Below are 16,539 nucleotides of genomic sequence, written 5' to 3'. Positions count from 1 at the left end.
AGGAGAGCGCCGGAAACCGCGGCATCGGGCAGGAGCCGGGAGACAGCTGCGAGCGGGCGCTCCAGGTCGGCACCGGCAGCGCCCCGCCCAGCTGGAGCTTCCGTAGCTCTGCGGCACACCTGGCAGTGTCTCGCGGCACACTACTGTGCCGCGGCACACCGGTTGGGAAACGCTGCCATAAACAATATAGTCCTGGGGAAGTTATCTCAGTTCCCCCATGCCTGATGGCAGAAGTTTTAAGAAGTTTACGAAAGGCAAGGAGGGTGGGGGCAGTTCTAATCTCCGGGGGGAGCTGGTTCCAGAGGGTCAGGGCCGCCACAGAGAAGGCTCTTCCCCTGGGTCCTGCCAGACATTGTTTAGTCGAAGGGACCCAGAGAAGGCCAACTCTGGGCCCTAACTGGCCACTGGGATTTGTGTGGAAGAAGGCGGTCTCGCAGATATTCTGGTCCGGTGCCATAAAGGGCTTTATAGGTCATAACCAACACTTTGAATTGTGACCGGAAAAGTGGAGTGTTGGAGTAATATGGCCATACCTTGGGAAGCCCATGATTGCTCTCGCGGCCACATTCTGCACGATCTGAAGTTTCCGAACACTCTTCAAAGGTAGCCCCATGTAGAGAGTGTTACAGTAGTCGAGCCTCGAGGTGATGAGGGCATGAGTGACAGTGAGCAGTGAGTCCCAGTCCAGATAGGGCTGCAACTGGTGCACCAGGCGAACCTGGGCAAACGCCCCCCTCGCCACAGCTGAAAGATGGTTCTCTAATGTGAGCTGTGGATCGAGGACGCCCAAGCTGCGGACCCTCTCTGAGGGGGGTCAATGATTTCCCCCCCAGGGTAATGGATGGACAGATGGAATTGTCCTTGGGAGGCAAGACCCACAGCCACTCCGTCTTATCAGGGTTGAGTTTGAGTCTGTTGACACCCATCCAGGCCCCAACAGCCTCCAGGCACCGGCACATCACGTCCACTGCTTCGCTGACTGGACATGGGGTGGAGATGTACAACTCAGGGCCGAGTCTTTGGATCTTCACAGCATTTTATTGGCATCACTCTCCAGGTTTTGTATGCAACTTAGTGACAGCAGCACTGGAAAAAGGGACCCGGGGCACCGTTTTCCACACTTACGGTGGTGACAGGATCCCTGTGGCCATGATTCACACACAGATGCCTGGCAACTGACCCGCGTTTATGACGGCTGCCGCGTCCCAGGGTCAAACCCAGGGAAGGCCAGATTCACACAACCACCGCAGGGGTTCATGTAACCCATGTGCAAATGGCATCAAGGCAAGTGGGGGGGGGGCGGTTTGCAGGAAGAGCCACCTGCACATCCCTTGGGCACATTGGGGGGGGGGGGGTGTTGCCTCTGCCTTCCCCGGGGGGTGGGGGGCTCCCAGCCAGCCTGAAATTTGTTTGTTTGTTTGAGTTGGAATGGACCTTGTAGGTGGTCATCTCCTCCTCAAGCAACCACTTTGGACAGATGGCCGTCCAGTCTCCTCTTGAAAATGTCCAGAGTTGGGCCATTCGCGACCTCCGCAGGCCACTTCTGCGCCACCAGTGGATCGCTCTCCCCGCCAGAAGGTTCCTCCTCATTTCCAGGTGGAATCTCTGTGGTCAGCTTCCATCCGTTGCTCCTCCTCTGGCCTTCTGGTGCTGCTTTGGAAAACAGCCTGACCCCCCCTCCTCTCTGGGGCAGCCCCTCGAGTATTGGGACGCACGGCTCCCCTGTCTCCCCTGGTCCTTCTCTTCGCCCGTCCGGCCCAGTTCCTGCAACGGCTCCTCGTGTGCTTTCGCCTGCAGCCCCCTTCACCCCCCTGGCCGCTCTCTTCCTGCCCTCTCCCTCCTCCCCTCCTCCCCGGGGGACACTCACAAGCAGGAACCTGTCAGCCTGTCGCAGCCCCTCCCTCTCCACAAAGACACAGGCACAGATGCCAAACTTTTATTATTTTAAGCCCCTCGGCTTACACGTAATGGAGGAGAAGGGGAAGGAGGGGGGGCACCTGAGGATGGGAGCCCCTCCCTTCCGCTCATCCCACCTCCAAAATAAAAACAGAATTGCACAAGCTGGGCACCCCATCTCCCCCCCCCCGCCCCTTCAAGGATGCCCTGAAAGTCCAGGTCCCCCGACGTCCCCGGCCGCTTCATCCTCCTGAGGGGCATCTCCGAAGTGCAGCGCCTCCTTCCGGGACGTCCCGGGAGAGTCCAAAAGGTCCGGCAGAGGGACCCTCCACCCCCGGCTGCAGAGCAGGGCTGGGCCCCCCCCCCGGGCTTAATCCCTCTTTCTTCCTTCCTTCCTTCCTTCCTTTCCAGCTGAAAAACATGGATCCGTGAAGGAAGATATGAAACAGCCGTCCAGGCCGTTCGTCCGTGCCTTGAGCCCTTCGGCTCAGCCACCCCCCCACCCCCCCGTGGAGTCCTGGGCCCAAGACAGGCAGGGACCGGGGAGGCCTCGCAGGGATCGTGCTGCAGTCGGAAGCTCCAGGGACAGTTGGGACCCCGACTCACAGGCCCCCCAACACTGGGGCTCAGAATAAGCAGAGCGACAAGGGGCTTTTCTCAAGAGGCCGCTGGACTGTTGCTTTTCCTTGAGGAAGAGGAAGGAGAGGAGGAAGCAGTCGTAGTTCCCCTTCTCCTCCGAGAAGCCTCCTTCCTTCGGGCGTTCATGCTCTCGTGCAAGACGAACCTTCCTGGATGAGAAGCGAAACCTCTCCCTCCTCCTCCTCCTCCTCCTCAGGGGAAAAAAGCCCCTTTGAGACAATAGAGAGCAAGGGAGCTAGGTGGGGCCTTGGAGGTCTTCGAGTCCAGCCCTCTGGCCAGGCAGGAGACCCTTCCTCGGCTGTCCAATCGCTTCTTCTCACCAGCCTCCCACAACTCCTCTCCCCTCAGTCCCAGGTGGGGTCTTTCCTGGCTTCGTTCCCATGGAAACGGGGGAGAGGTGGACCCCCCTCTTCCTTGGGGCAGCCCCTCAAATACCAGACAGCTGCGGTCACGCCTAAGGCCCCCCCCCCGGCCCTTCTCTTTTTATTAACCTGGGCACAACCCAATTTGGGACCCTGCCTAGCGTAAGGAAGAGGCACGGGGCAGGGTCTCCAGGAAGCACCAAGGTGGCCCCCCACCCGAGGCTGGAGATGAGAACGCCCAAGCGCCCTGCACAAGGCCACCTGGAGCCGCCTCACCTGGCCGAGCCCTCACTTCTCCTCCCGGTGGAGGGCTTCAATGAAGACTTCCAGCTTCTCCTGGATCTCACGAACTTTCTCTGGGAAAAACAAACCAAGTTCCCGCCTTGAGCCGCAGAGGAGGAAGTGGGGGGAGGACGCGCAGGGTCCCCGGCCCCCTCCCCTCTCAGAGGAGGAACTGCAGGCCAGGGGGTCCCTCCAGGCACGGCCCCCTCCAGCCTGGCTCCTCTCTAGATCAGGGGTCGGCCCCAAACGTGGCTCCTCTCAACACTTGTGCACGTCAGCTCCCAGAATTCCCCAGGCAACATGGCTGCTTACAGGAATTCTGGGAGTTGAAGTCCACAAGTCAAGCGGGAGGTTGCTGACCTAGATGAACAGGACAATACAGCAGGGAAGACCTTAAGTTTGGGACACCTGAATTTCATTGAGTAGACTTTACCTTTAAATCTATCATTCTGACCGAAGGCTAGGCTGGGGAGGGTCCCACCAGCCAAGACCCCCCCCCCCCCGGGACTCTGCCCTTCGGACTCTGCTGCAGAGCCACCGCCTCTCCCCCCACAGTGTCCGAAAGCTGCTAGAACGGAGTGGTGTGAGCCCCACCACATGCCCAGGGAGGGTCTTGCTGAGGCCACTTTGAGACAAAATGGGGCCCCCTTGTTCGCAGCCCCCCCTGAGGGAAAGGCCCAACCGGGAGGGGGGGAGCCACCCAGGGCGCCCGAGGCAGAACCCCATCCATCACTGGCTGGGACAGATCGATGGGCATCCCCCCCCCCCCTGTGCAGGCTGGAAACCAGATGGGGAGTGACTGGGGCAGGCAGTGGGTCAAGGCGGCGGGAGGAGGAGGGAAAGGGGTCAAGGTGGAAACGGGACGGCTGGGCGGGAGGGGGGGGTAGGGTGAGGTGGGCTGGTTGGGGGGGGGGGGGCTTTCTGGGCTGGGCTACAAAGGCCAGCCCTGTTCCCGGTCCCACTGTGTGTGGGGAGACGGGAGGGAGAAAGAGGGGCTTGTCCAGGCTGGGATTCCCCCAGAGGCCGAGAGGAGGCCGGGGAATTCTTGCCCTATTAGCTCACACACACCCCCCCCCCCCAGACAAGGCCCTTTGAGTGGGAGAGTCGCCCCCTGAGTCAGGGGAGGCAGGGAGGGGCTTGTGCCGGCACCCATCAACGCCTGGCACTCAAAGGGCCCCTTGTCAGCGCCTGGGAGGGGGGGCACGAGGGTCTCGGGATGGACAGTTGGGGAAACTCGGGGGGGGGAGGGAAGGACGGGGGCCTGGGCCCAGCTTTCTCCCCTGGCTCTCTGCGTGCCTTTTGGGCCTGGCTCAAACCCAGGGGGACAGGCTCCCACCAAGGGCTGGACTCCAGCAGGCTGGCCTTGGAGATTTTATTTATTTATTAGATTTGTATGCCGCCCCTTTCCGTAGACTTGGGGCCGCTCACAACAACTCGGGGCGGCTCACAACATGACCAAGATGACCAAGAGACTGCACCCAGTGACCCCTGGGGGCCTCAATGGGGGTGGGGTGGGGGGAGGGCAACGGCAGCTCTCCCACCCTTTCTAATGCCGGGGCCCCTTAACACACTTCCTCATGTTGCGGTGACCCCCAACCATAAGTCCAGCACCTGCAGAACCACCCTTGAACCCTCGGAATTCCCCAGCCAGCAAAGTGGGGGGATTTGGGGAGCCTGGAAGGGGGCAGGCAGCCTGGGCCGATCCAGAGCCCACCACCCGCCCTCCCCACTCCTCTCTGCCCCCTAGCCTCTTCAGCCCCTGGCACCCCCCACCCGCAGAGGGACTGGATCTCTGTGGGGTGGCTTTTCCAGGCGGTGGTGGGGGAAAGGTCCAAACTCCCTCCCCCACTTTAAGGGGGGCAAAGCTCTTGAGGGGCTCGGCAGGGCAGCCCACCCTTTCCTCAGAAGGGGGTCCAGGAGCTGCCCTTCCTCTTGACGCTCACAGCAGTCCAAAGCCCCCCTGACCCCCCCCCCCCACTGCCCCTGGGACCCCAAGAAGGAGCCAGTTGGTGCCTGGCACTCAACTGGAGGAGGAGGGGGCTTCCCAGGGGCCTGTTGATGTAGCCCCCCACACACCTCTGTTCCCTCCCCCACCCCCCTCATCTGGCAAAGCTTGTGGGGGGGGTGAAGGGTCTGGCTCAGAGGGGGCAGAGCCCACAAGCCCCCACCTACTGCCTGGGCAATGCCAGCAGGGAGCCCCACTTTGTGCCCCCAGCAGCTGGCTGACCTGCCCCTCGCCTGCCCCAGCTCCCCCCTCCACAGCTCCAGCCCCCCCACTGCCCCCCAGGCTTCCAGGCAATGGGGCGGAGCGGGGGGGGGCTCCTTCCTGCCCTAATCCCTGCGCTTAGAGATCAGTTTCAACAAGTAGGAAGCGGCCGGAGGGAGGGGGGGCTGGGAATGCCACCCACCGCCCTCCCCCTTCCCGGGGAGGGGTGTGTGTGTGTGTGTGTGTGTGTGTGTGAAGGAGGAGCTGAGCCCTGGCTGCCGGTTCCAATCCCGACAGACCTGAGCCCACGGGAGGGAGGGAGGAGAGAGAGAGAGAGGGAGGGAGGGAGGGGCCTTTGAGGGCCCCGTTTGAAAGGGCAGCTGGAGGGGGGGGCAGCACCCAGAGCCCCAAACGGAGCCTTTAGCATCTTCAGCCGACTGCCAGCTGTAGTTCAGCGGTTCAAACCCCACCACGGGCTCCAGGTGGACTCAGCCTTCCCTCCTTCCCAGGGGGGGTGGGGGGTGAAAGGAGGGCCCAGAGTGTTGGGGGCAAAAGAGGCGGAGTCTGTCAACCTCTCAGAGGGGGCTGGAAAAGCCCTAGGGAAGCGGCCGGTAAGTCTCAGGGCTACCTGCCCTCTGCCCACTGGGGAGCCATGCAAAGCCCTGGAGCCCCACTTCTCCCTCCTCCCTGCCAGGGTGGGGCAGATATGGGGTGTGTGTGTGTGGAATCAGGAAAGACCACCCACCCACAGTGCTTTGCACTGACCCCTCTCTTGGCACTTCAGGCTGCCCAGTGGGGCTACACTGACCCTTGGCAGGACCTCAAAGACTTGCTGGACTCCCCCTTCCGCAGCTGGGGGGCTCTTAGACCTTCCCCCACCACAAAAAGTGGCACCACGTGGTTTCCGCTCAACACGAGCGCAGAAGGAGCCACGGAGTCCCCGAGAGAATCTTTCTCCCTTTCCAGCCCAAAGAGAATCCGCTCTGCAGGGGGGGGCGGGCCCCTGGAAGGCTCCAGGAAGGAGGAGGGGGGCTCCAGAGAGACCAGCACAAAGGCCTGTCTTCTTCGGGGGGGGGGGCAGCCTCTGCAGAGCCGAAGGGCCTGGGGGGGGTGTCTTCCCTGCATAGGAGGTTGAATGATGGCACGACCCCCCCCTCGGCCTCAGGCAGGCCCCGACAGGAGAGGGCCTTCTTGGTGGTGGGCCAGGAAATTCTCCTCCTGGGGGAATTCAGCTGGAGGGAAGCCCCTCCCCCCAGCCCTTTACCTGGCAGGCAGGAAGGAGGCCGACCCCCCCTCCCCCGGAAGGCATCTGCCATAGCAGCCCCTCTGACAGCTGGGCCAAGGAGACCGGCCCCACCCCACCCATGCCTGGGGGAGGGAGCTGAAGGGGGGCCAGGTAGGCAGCAGCCCCGGTCCTGGGGGAGGGTCTCTACAAGCCCCCCCTCCCTCCCACCCGAGAGGGGAAGCCTCTCCTCATGGACGGAGAGCACAGCCCCCCCCCTCTAGCCAGGGTGAGCCCCTGCAAGGGAACCACCCAGAGGTCAAATCAAGGAAACCCCCCCCACCCCCCCTCTCCTTCCTCCTCCTCCTCCACTTTGCAACCTCTTCCGCCTTCTAACTCTGAGGATGTTCCCCAGGTGGGTCACGAAAGGTCCAGGAGAAGAGGAGCAGCGAGGACCCCCCCCCCAGTCCTCCTCTCCACAAACCAGCACTGACCCTGTTACCCAGCTGGGTCATGAGAGGTCTGCGAGAAAGACCACCAAGTGGAGAGAGTCCCAAGGACCCCTTGGCTCCTCTTCCTCCCCCCTCCATCTGCAAACCCCCCTCCCCCCCAGCACTGGTGAGGGTCCCCAGCCGGGTCACGAAGCGTTTGCAAGAGCCTCAAGGACTCCACACATCCCTCCTCCTCCTCCTCCCTCCCCTTCCTCCCTCCCCCTCCCAGCACTGAGGAGGTGACCTAGCCAGGTAGTGCAACGTCCACAAGAGAGCCCCCTGGTGGAGGGAGCCCCAAGGGCCCACACACCCATTCTCCCCTCCTGCATGAGCCACAGGGGGAGGCAGCCACACCGCAAAGTCCCAAAGAAGACGGTGAGGGGCCCACGCGGGAAGGGCCCCGTGACTCGAACCCGGGGTACTCACTGAGGTCCTCAGCCAGCTGCACCCGCTTCCCCGTCAGGAGCGCCACCTTCTTGGCCCCGTCCTCCGCAAAGTCCTCCAACACCTCCTTCACGTTCTTCTCCAGCCGCCTGACTGCGGGAGGGTGGAGGGGGGCTCTGTTTTAGCCAAAGTCCTTCTGCGGGGGCATTCCCCCCCCCAAGGCAGCTGGAGCTTCCCAGCCCTCCGGGCCAGGGTGGGCAACTGGACGGGCTTGGCTGTCCTTGGAAGACGTTTGGCCCTAACCCTAACCCAACAGCCCAGCTGCCTTGCAGGAAGAAGCACAGGGGGTGGGGGGAGTTTCTGCAGGGGGCTCAGGAGAGAGGAGCTCAAGGGGAGGAGACCCCCGGAGAGCTTCAAGGCAGGGTGGGCCCTGAAAGGGAGGCCCAAGGCCTGAAAGGGTGGGCCCTGAAAGGGAGGCCCAAGGACCTAGGCCTCTATGGGTGGGTTGAGGTGGGTTGTTGGGGGTCCAGGGAAAGGGAGGGGGTCTTGCCTTCTCCTTCTGCTCCAGATCCCCAGGGACCATTGGGGACCCACTGAGGGACGCAGAAGGCTGGACTCAAGGGGCTTTGGCCCCATTCAGCCCCCACCCCACCCGAGGGGACCCAAGGGGCCCCAGGAGCTCTTCTACAGCAGGGCTCTCCAAATGTGGCCCCCCACCCCCGCCCCGGTGGTCCTAGAGAAGGCGGCCTTCAGCCTTTCAGGGCTCGGGCCACTCGGAGGAATGGAGCCATGGGGGGGGCGAGGGGGGGCGAGGGGAAGGGACCATTGCCCGGCTCCTGGGAGGGCCTCTGGGGTCAAGTGAGGGTCCAGGGAGGAGAAGGGGGGGTGGGCAGGGGGTGGGGGGCTCTGACCTACCTTCAGTGTTGGCCAGCTGCTGCCTCAGGGTGTTGGCGGTGATGGCCAGCATGCGCTGGATGCGCCAGAACAGAACCACATCGTTGCACTCAAGCTGGAGGACCAGAGGGAGAACCACAGCAGTGGTGAGACCCGGAATCTGCTCATTGTGGGTTTTTTGGGGAGGGGTGTGTTTCTACAAATCCAGCACAGCCCACCCAGCGGGGGGCACAAGACTGGGAGGTCGGGGCTCTAACCCCCCCCCCCAAAATCACAACTACTTTGAAATGCTACAAAACTATTAAAATTACCCCCCCCCCCACACACACACACAGCAGCCGTCCAGCACTTAGAGAAAGGAAGCTGCTTCAGAGCCTCTTCTGCCCCCCCTTTTTTTGGGGGGGGGGTTAATTTAATTTCCTGAACAGTCTCAACGGTAATAACACCACTTTGCTGATTAGTTGTGGGACCAGAAAATTGTTCCTAATAGCAGGACACGGTCTTTGACGCGCTTGACAGATTCTGTCTCCTATTCATAAGACTCCTCAGATAATCAGCCGTGTAGAATTAATAATAATAATAATAGTAATAATAATAATTGATTAGACTTGTATGCCGGCCCTCTCGGAAGACTCACAACAGCAATGAAACAATACAGACACAAATCTAAGGGTTAAAACTATAACTAAAAACCCGCTCTCTTAAGAAACAATCACTACTATTGAGTTAAAACCACACATCGCTCTTAATGGTCAGAGAAGGGAATTGAATTGAAATAATAATAATAGTAATAATAATTTATTAGATTTGTATCTAATTCCTGCTACAAGATCTTTACTTCTTTTCAATTTAGTTCTCAAATTTAGTTAACGTCCAAATAGGAACTGACCATTAAAATATGCAGGGCAGGCAAACCGGCCCCTCCTGAAAATCGTGGCCGGATTGTGTGCGATGTAAATGGTACAAACAGCTTTGCTAAGAAGTATAAAAGTTTTCATGATGGTCAAGGAAGAGAAAGACGATTGGTGGCTCTGGAAGGAACTTTTCTACTTCACCCAGTAACGGAAGTTCATCGGTCCTCTTTCGGACTCCAGGTGCCTCCCTGGTGCCCCGGTGGCCGGAACCGGCTCCTCCTCCTCTCCCCCGCCACAGGGGGTGTTTTCCTTTGTCCACTTGTACATAAATTACAAGGGGGAACCCAGCTATGGGAGGCAGCCGTGTGTCTGGGGCCAGTGCAGAATCCTCCCCAGGACCCTTCCCAGAATCCTTTGCAGAGGCCGGGCAGTGCAGTGGTCAGAGTGCAGCCCTGCAGGCTCCTCCTGCTGAGCCCCGGCTCCAGGTGGACTCAGCGTCCCGTCCTTCCCAGGGGGGGGGGTGTCAAATGAGGACCCAGCTTGTGGGGGGCGATGGTGCTGGCTCCCCGCCAACCGGTCAGGGGGGCTGCAAAAGCGGCATATAAGTCTCAATGCTGAATGCTACTGTAGCTGCCCCAGAGGGAGGGGCCAGGCCACCCGTTGGGGAAGGACCGCCCTCTGCTCACGGCCCCTGACAGGAGGGGGCGCCTTCTGGGCCTCCCCCCCCATGCTCCCCGGGCTGAGGTCTTTCCCTGCAGGCGTCCCACGGCCCAGACGAGGCCCTGCCCTCCGTTGCAGGTCACCACTCGCAGCAGCACAGAGGCCGTTCCCCACCTGGGTCCTCCAGGGACGCCCACAAGGGAAGCGCCCGGCTCAGGGACCCCCACCCCCCCTGCAAACACACACACGACAAACACACGTGAACTGAAGCCACCGTGAGGATTTGGAGACAGAGAAGAACAGCTGCAGCCAGAAGTTCAGGGCAAGGCTGCCCCCTAGTGGAACACACCAGCAGTGCCACCCCTTTGGAGCAGATCCTGGCTGGACACACCACCACCCCGCTCACCTCGGAGTCCACAAAGTGCCTCTGGTAGTAGTAGAAGCCCCTCCGGCAGAGGTTGCAGTGGCCCAGGGCCGTTTTCAGGAAGTGCTGCCGGTAGACCTGGTGCCAGGTGTCCTTGATCTGGGAGCAGAGATCCGTCAAAGGGGGGAAGACCCCCCCCAAGACCCCCCCTAAGACCCACAGCACAAGGCGACCCTGGGGCTGCCTTCCTCCCTGTATCTCTCCAATATTGGCTAATATCCCCCTTGAGGGCGGCCCTGGGGGCGATGGACAGAGCGAAACAAGGGGAACCTATTATTATTATTATTATTATTATTATTATTATTATTATTATTATTATTATTATTATTAACCTCCAGTGCAGCCCCCAGGCCCCTGGGACTGAAGCCTTTGTCCTGGGAGCCCCCAGGTGGGGCCAAGGGGGCCTTTGGGGCTGGGAAAGCCCCGAGGGGGTGTGTGTGGCTGAGGGCCATGAGGAATCCTGATCCCCCCCCAAGCAGAAAGGGAGAGGGAGCAGGGGGCGTGGGGGGGTCAGAAGAGGGACCCGGAGAACCTCTTGCTCAGGGGATGGGACCCCCCTGGGCTGCTGGGTCATCCAGGGCCCCTTGAAGTCCAGGCAGGGGGGGTCCACGCACCCAGTGAGGGCCTGGAGGCCTCCCACTCCCGGGGATCGGCTGGCTGGGGGGACTCACCAGGCAGGGGTCCACGGCCACCCCCCGGGCCTCCAGGTTCTTCCGGACGGTGGTGACCTCGTCGTTGGCCAGGTACGCCGGGTGGTCCTCGTTGCACTTCATCATCTTCTCCAGCTCGTTTTTGGTTTCGTTTCGGACGGTCTGGGGGGCAAGAGAGGGAGGGGCGTTTCCCCCAGACCCAGCCCTGGCTCTCCCCCTAGGGGGGAGGGCCCTCTGACCCCTGGGCAGGGCGAGGGGGCAGCTGAAGGAGGAACCCGAGGGCCACACAGGGGGAGGCCGGATGAGGACCCCCCATCCCCCACCCCCAGGGGGATGCTGCCCCCCCCCCCGAGGAGTGTGGAGGAGACACGGCTGGGCAAGCAGGTTCCCAAAGGGCTCAGGAGGCTGAAGGAAGGCCGCCCTCCGAGATGGGGGTCTCGCACAGCCGGTCCCCCTCCCCCTTAAGGCTCTGCCCCCCCAAGGAGAAAGAGCCCAGCGCCCCCCCCGCCCCTTTACCTGCTCTTTGCTGCGCTTCACCCAATACAGCCACCGCTTCCTCCAGTCGGGCCCCACCATGTCCTCAATGACGGACTCCGCTAGAGAGGAGAAGGCGGGCGGGGCCTCCTCAGTCCTGGGAACAGGGGAGAGGGCCACATGCCCCCCGCCCCCCTGAGCCTCTCTCCCCACATTGGCTCAGCCGGGGGCTCCAGTTTGGCCTTCAGAGTGGCCCCCATCAGGGGGGCCAAGAAGGGAGGAAAGCAGGGAATGAGAAGAAAAGGAAGGAAGAGAAAAGAAAGGAAGAGAGGGGGGTAGGGAGGGAGGGAGAAAAACGAGAGGGAGGGAGGGGAGAGGGAGGGGCTGCCACTCACTGTCCTTCAGGCGGCTGTGCAGGGTCTCCTCCATGAACTGGATGGCCGCGTCCCACTGCTGCTTGTCGGAGATGGACCGGTCCTCCAGGGCGTTGTGCTGGATCACCCTCTGTGCCGAGGCAGAGCAGGGGCGTCAGCAGGGCCCCCCCGAGCCCCCCCAAGGCCCCCCCAAGGGATTCGGGGGTTGGGGGGGGAGGCGCACCAGGCTGTCCTCCGCCTGCTCGTTCCACTTGTGCCGCGTGATGCTCTCCTCCTTCACCGCCTGCTTCAGCTTGTCGAAGATGTCGTCGTGCTCTTTGCCCTTCTGCTCCGCCGTCATGAAGCGGGAAAACTCCTCCTGCAGGGTCTCCCAGGCCACCTGCCCAGGGCCCACAGGGGCAACGTCACCCACAGGACTCCCCCACCCCCGGTCCCTGCCTGCCCCCCCATCCCCCGCTCCCAGGCTCAGGTCTCGAGTCCCCATGGTCTCCAGGTGTGGACCATCAGGGCACCTCTGAGCCGAAGCCTCTGGGTGGGAGTGGGGTCTATCCGCCCCCTCCCCCCCTTTGCCCCGGCCTCCTGTTACGTGGAAGTGGCCGGAGGGACTCCAGGATCTCTACAGCAGGGGCCTTAAGACCTGCCGACCTCAGCTCCCAGAATGCCTCGGCCTGTGACTGGCTGGGTTTGGCAATATATAAACAAACTATCAATGTACGTTTAAATGGATTATAAGACTATAGCTTTAAGGCTTAGTGTTGCAGTTAGCCACAAGAGGGCGCCAGAAGCCTCTCTCTCTGATTACTCTCTGCTATTTCTGGTTTGTCTGTGTGACTATACTGTAGGACTGTGTGATCAAATGACAGTTTAATGTCTGTGTAATCAAGGCTTCTAGTATCGTACATGTATTGAGAGACTGATGTAACTGTGTATGGCTACGATTGTTCTTGACTGAGCTAAAGTCAACAATGTTTATACACTGAATGAAATCTGCTTCTCTGATTGACCTCTGGCCTCTCAGCTTCCTGGGGGCATCCTGGGCAACTCGAGGGGGTGGTGGTCTGCTCACCCCTGAACAGGGTCCAAAACCTTGGATCTGGCTTCCCTCCCCCTTGCCACCACTGCCCCCCCTCCTCTCCTTTCCCCACCCAGGAGGGGGCCACGCACGGAAGGGCCACCCGCTCTCCCCGGGGCTCACCTCCACGGCCTTGTTGGGCAGCTGCTTGTCCGTCCACTGCTTCAGCCGGATGTCCACGGTGGTGTTGAAGGTGCCGGCGTTCAGCGACTGGGCAGCCGGGAGGTAGATGTTCTCGATCACGTGCGTCGAGACCCTCTCCCATAAAGTCTTCTGCAGAATTTCCTCCCTGGGGGGTGGGGGGGGAGGTAAACGCGGGAAGGGATGAAACCAGCGCCAGGAAAAGAACCTGACCACATCATCATCATCCTCATCATCGCCTGATATCATGGGGCGGCATAAAAGTCAGATAAATAAGGAAGCCAACAACGGAGGCCGACATCTTCAGGGCTGAGCACAAGGGGTTTTGATGACGTGGGTTTTGCCCCATTTCACGACCGATGAATCCCTAGCGGTTGTTAAGTGAACCCGGCTTCCCCGTTGGCTCTGCTGGTCAGAAGGCTGCAAAAGGGGATCCCGCGACCCCAGGGACACTGTGACCGTCATAAATGCAGATCAGTGGTCAAGGGCCTGAATCCTGACCCTGTGACCCTGGGGGACGCAGCCCTGGCTGTAAAGGTGACAAGCGGTCAGAAGTCATTTTTCCCCACAGCCGTTGTCAGACGAGGACTTTCTGCCCGCGTCATCTGTATCTTCTGCTTTACAAAGAAAACAGGCGGAGCATCCATGGACCCCTGTCAATCATACTTCGCGGCACCCCCTCCAGAACACCCAGGATGGTCTGTGTGCGTGTGTGTGTGTGTGAATGGCAGCCTCACTTCCTCCTCGGTCCTCCTTGCAATCGGTTTCTCAGTGTCCAATGTTTTTGTCTTGGGCTCTTTTGTAATTTCACTTTTAAAAACCTTCCTGCCTCTCTGATGCTTTTTCCTTTCTGATTCTGTATTTTAATATTTTGAACTAAATAAAAAAAAATCCATTCAGGAAACAGAAGACGTGATGCCAAAGGCTCTGAAAGGCCAAGGGGCTTCGTTTCCCAGGAATCTCTTGGTCATATGTGAGAACCAGCGAATGGCAGGTCAACTCTTAAACCAAACCCCTCGTGCTCCGCTATCAACACCTGCTTCCATTTCAATGGCCACGTTAACGGGGGAAGAAACGTTAATACCACTGCAACGTGAGCATAATCACCCCACGGGATGGTCCTTTGGGGGGATGGAATGGGCCGGAATGGACCCGTGACTCCAACCCCACCCAAACCCTCTTGAGGCTTCGTGGCCCCCCATGAAGAACCGATTCACGAAAGGGCCACAGGTGGGAGGGTGGGGGTCTTCTTCTCCATGGGGGGAGAGACTCCGGCCTTTCTCTCGACTGTGGGGAATGGGCCATGAGGATTTGGAGGAGGGGTCTCCAGCCTTGGCTGCTTTAAGACGGGTGGACTTCAACTCCCGGAATCCTGGGAACTGCAGCCCACCGGTCTTCAAGGTTGCAGCCTCTGAATGAGAGGGAGGGGTGAGCCCAGTCGGGGGGGGGGGGGCTGATAATACACAGAATGCTGGACACCAGGAATTAACCAGGAACAACCCTGCAGCGCTTGAAGAGAGAGGAAACTCCTGTGGCCGAGGGTCCAGAGGGCGAAAGTGGGAGGCTGAACGGCCCCTTCTGCACAAGGGGAAGGGTGGGGGGGGGAGTGTGAAGAGAAAGGAAGAACCCCACCCCCACCCCTGAATCTCTTGCAGGGAAGTTGCTCCTTCCGGGGGGGTCTGGGGAGGGAAGCCCCCTCAAATCCCGAGATCCTGCTGAAAGCCCAAAGGGTCAGTCAAGAGGAACTTAAAAGAAGAGGGGAAGGGAAGGGGTCTGGCTGGAGGGCCAGGGCCTTCTTTGCTGTTCCTCAGGGCCAAGGCCTCCAGGGACGAGAGCAGGGGGGGGACTCCCGGGGTGAAAGGGAAGGAAGCCTTTTAATCCAGAGCAGGACAAGGGGGACGTGACAGTGGGGCCCCGATGTCTGAGGGGCTGTCATAGAGAAGAGGGGGGGGCTTAGATCTATTCCCCAGAGGGCAGGACAAGGAGCCACGGATGGACACCAACCAGGGAGAGAAGCACAGCTGGAACCAGAGGAGAACAGAAGACGATGCCCCCCAGAAGTGGTGGGCCCTCCAGCGCTGGAGCCTTTCAAGGGGAGGCTGGACAGCCCTTCCTCCGAGACGGTCTGGGGTCTCCAGGGTCCCTCCCAGAGCCCACGTGGCCCAAGCAAGGCCCCCCTCGCCTCCCCCCATTGCCAACCAACCCTCCTGACCCCTCAGCAGCAGCAGCAGCACATGGCAGGGATTCCCGAGAGACCCCAAATGCGGAGACCCCCTCCCACCCCCAGCTCTTCACCCAGCCTCCCTCCCTCCCTCCACCAGCATCTGGCTTCTAGGGGAGGTGCTTGGGAAGCCCCTGCACATTCCTTGGGCGGCCAGACCCCCCCCCCCCCCTTGGGTTCCATTTAGAACATTTACAGCTTTGCCCACCGGTTTCTCCTCTGCAGCCCAGGACAGCCCCCCCCACCTCCCCTCTTGGACCAGGGACAATCCCTGCATGCCGTGTCCTCTCCTGGGGGGGTGGGGGTGAGTGGGGGGCTTCCTCCTAACTGACTTAGACACAGAGCCCACCCCACGCTCAAGGGTCCCAAGTGGAGCATTCCAAGCAGCACCCCCCCGGCTACGCCCCTCACCCAAGCGGAAGAAATCAAGTACGGTACCAGTGCTTGGGGGGTCACCTGGCTCAAGCTTATGACCTCGTCCAGGATTTCGTTCTTGGCTTTTCAAACAGTTCGTTCTGGAAAGAGAGAGAGAAAGAGAGGAAGAAGAGAGAGAGAGAGAGAGAGAGAGAGAGAGAGAGAGAGAGAGAGAGAGAGAGAGAGAGTTACTGAACGTGGGAAAGGGGAGGAATCCGAGGCACGGAGAGGTCTTCCGACTGAGGCCCCTCAGCAAGGGGCAAGTTCTCTGGAGTGGGGAAATGACACACTGGGGTCTTCGGTCCTCCTCCATCCACTGGGGACCCCTGAATCACCTCCCCCCACCCCACCTCCTCCCCCCGGTACCTGCCCCTTGCAGGCCCCTCTTCCACGGAGGGTGTGTGTGTGAGTGTGTGTGTGTGAGAGAGAGACAGAGAGAGAGAAACCACGTCTCCCTTCATGGCTGCTGGGAAAGGGCCAGGGCTGCAACCGCTACCAACCCCTTTTGCAGGTCCTGAGGCCGGAGGTCAAGATGCCCCTCTGGATTTGGGGTTAGTTCCCCCTCCCCCTTTCCCTAACCTCACTCCTCTCTCCTAGCACCGATAACGTTACCTTGTTGGACAATAAAACCGCTGCAAAAACACAACCACAGCCATACACGGCATAGGGCCAGACTATCTCTGAAACCGCCTTCTGCCGCAGGAATCTCAGTGTCCGGTGAGGTCCCACAGAGTGGTCTCCTCAGGGTCCCCTTGACCAGACAATGTCAGCTGGCGGAACCTAGGGGAAGAGCCTTCTCTGTGGCGGCCCCGGCCCTCTGGAATCAACTCCCTCTGGAGATTCGCACTGCCCCCACCCTCGTGGGGACATTAGACCTTC

At 60.5% G+C, this 16,539-nt stretch overlaps 1 protein-coding gene across 1 annotated transcript in view; it reads right to left on the bottom strand.

Moving 5' to 3' along the window:
• Positions 1-1,922: 1,922 nt before the first annotated feature.
• OPA1 (OPA1 mitochondrial dynamin like GTPase) overlaps positions 1,923-16,539 on the bottom strand; it is a 52,563-nt gene continuing 37,946 nt past the window's right edge. Inside the window, 13 exon segments of the mRNA XM_070753862.1 lie at positions 1,923-2,307; positions 3,174-3,253; positions 7,525-7,635; positions 8,398-8,491; positions 10,297-10,413; positions 10,986-11,126; positions 11,481-11,560; positions 11,834-11,942; positions 12,036-12,191; positions 13,008-13,173; positions 15,685-15,695; positions 15,697-15,743; positions 15,746-15,761. Of these exon segments, the coding sequence (XP_070609963.1) occupies positions 3,186-3,253; positions 7,525-7,635; positions 8,398-8,491; positions 10,297-10,413; positions 10,986-11,126; positions 11,481-11,560; positions 11,834-11,942; positions 12,036-12,191; positions 13,008-13,173; positions 15,685-15,695; positions 15,697-15,743; positions 15,746-15,761 (1,116 nt within the window). The 3' untranslated portion in view covers positions 1,923-2,307; positions 3,174-3,185.

This window comes from Erythrolamprus reginae, chromosome 5 (assembly GCF_031021105.1).
Source record: "Erythrolamprus reginae isolate rEryReg1 chromosome 5, rEryReg1.hap1, whole genome shotgun sequence".
NCBI classification, from domain to species: domain Eukaryota; kingdom Metazoa; phylum Chordata; class Lepidosauria; order Squamata; family Dipsadidae; genus Erythrolamprus; species Erythrolamprus reginae.
Note: the sequence above shows the minus strand (reverse complement) of the source record. Positions and strands in the feature narration are given on the sequence as shown.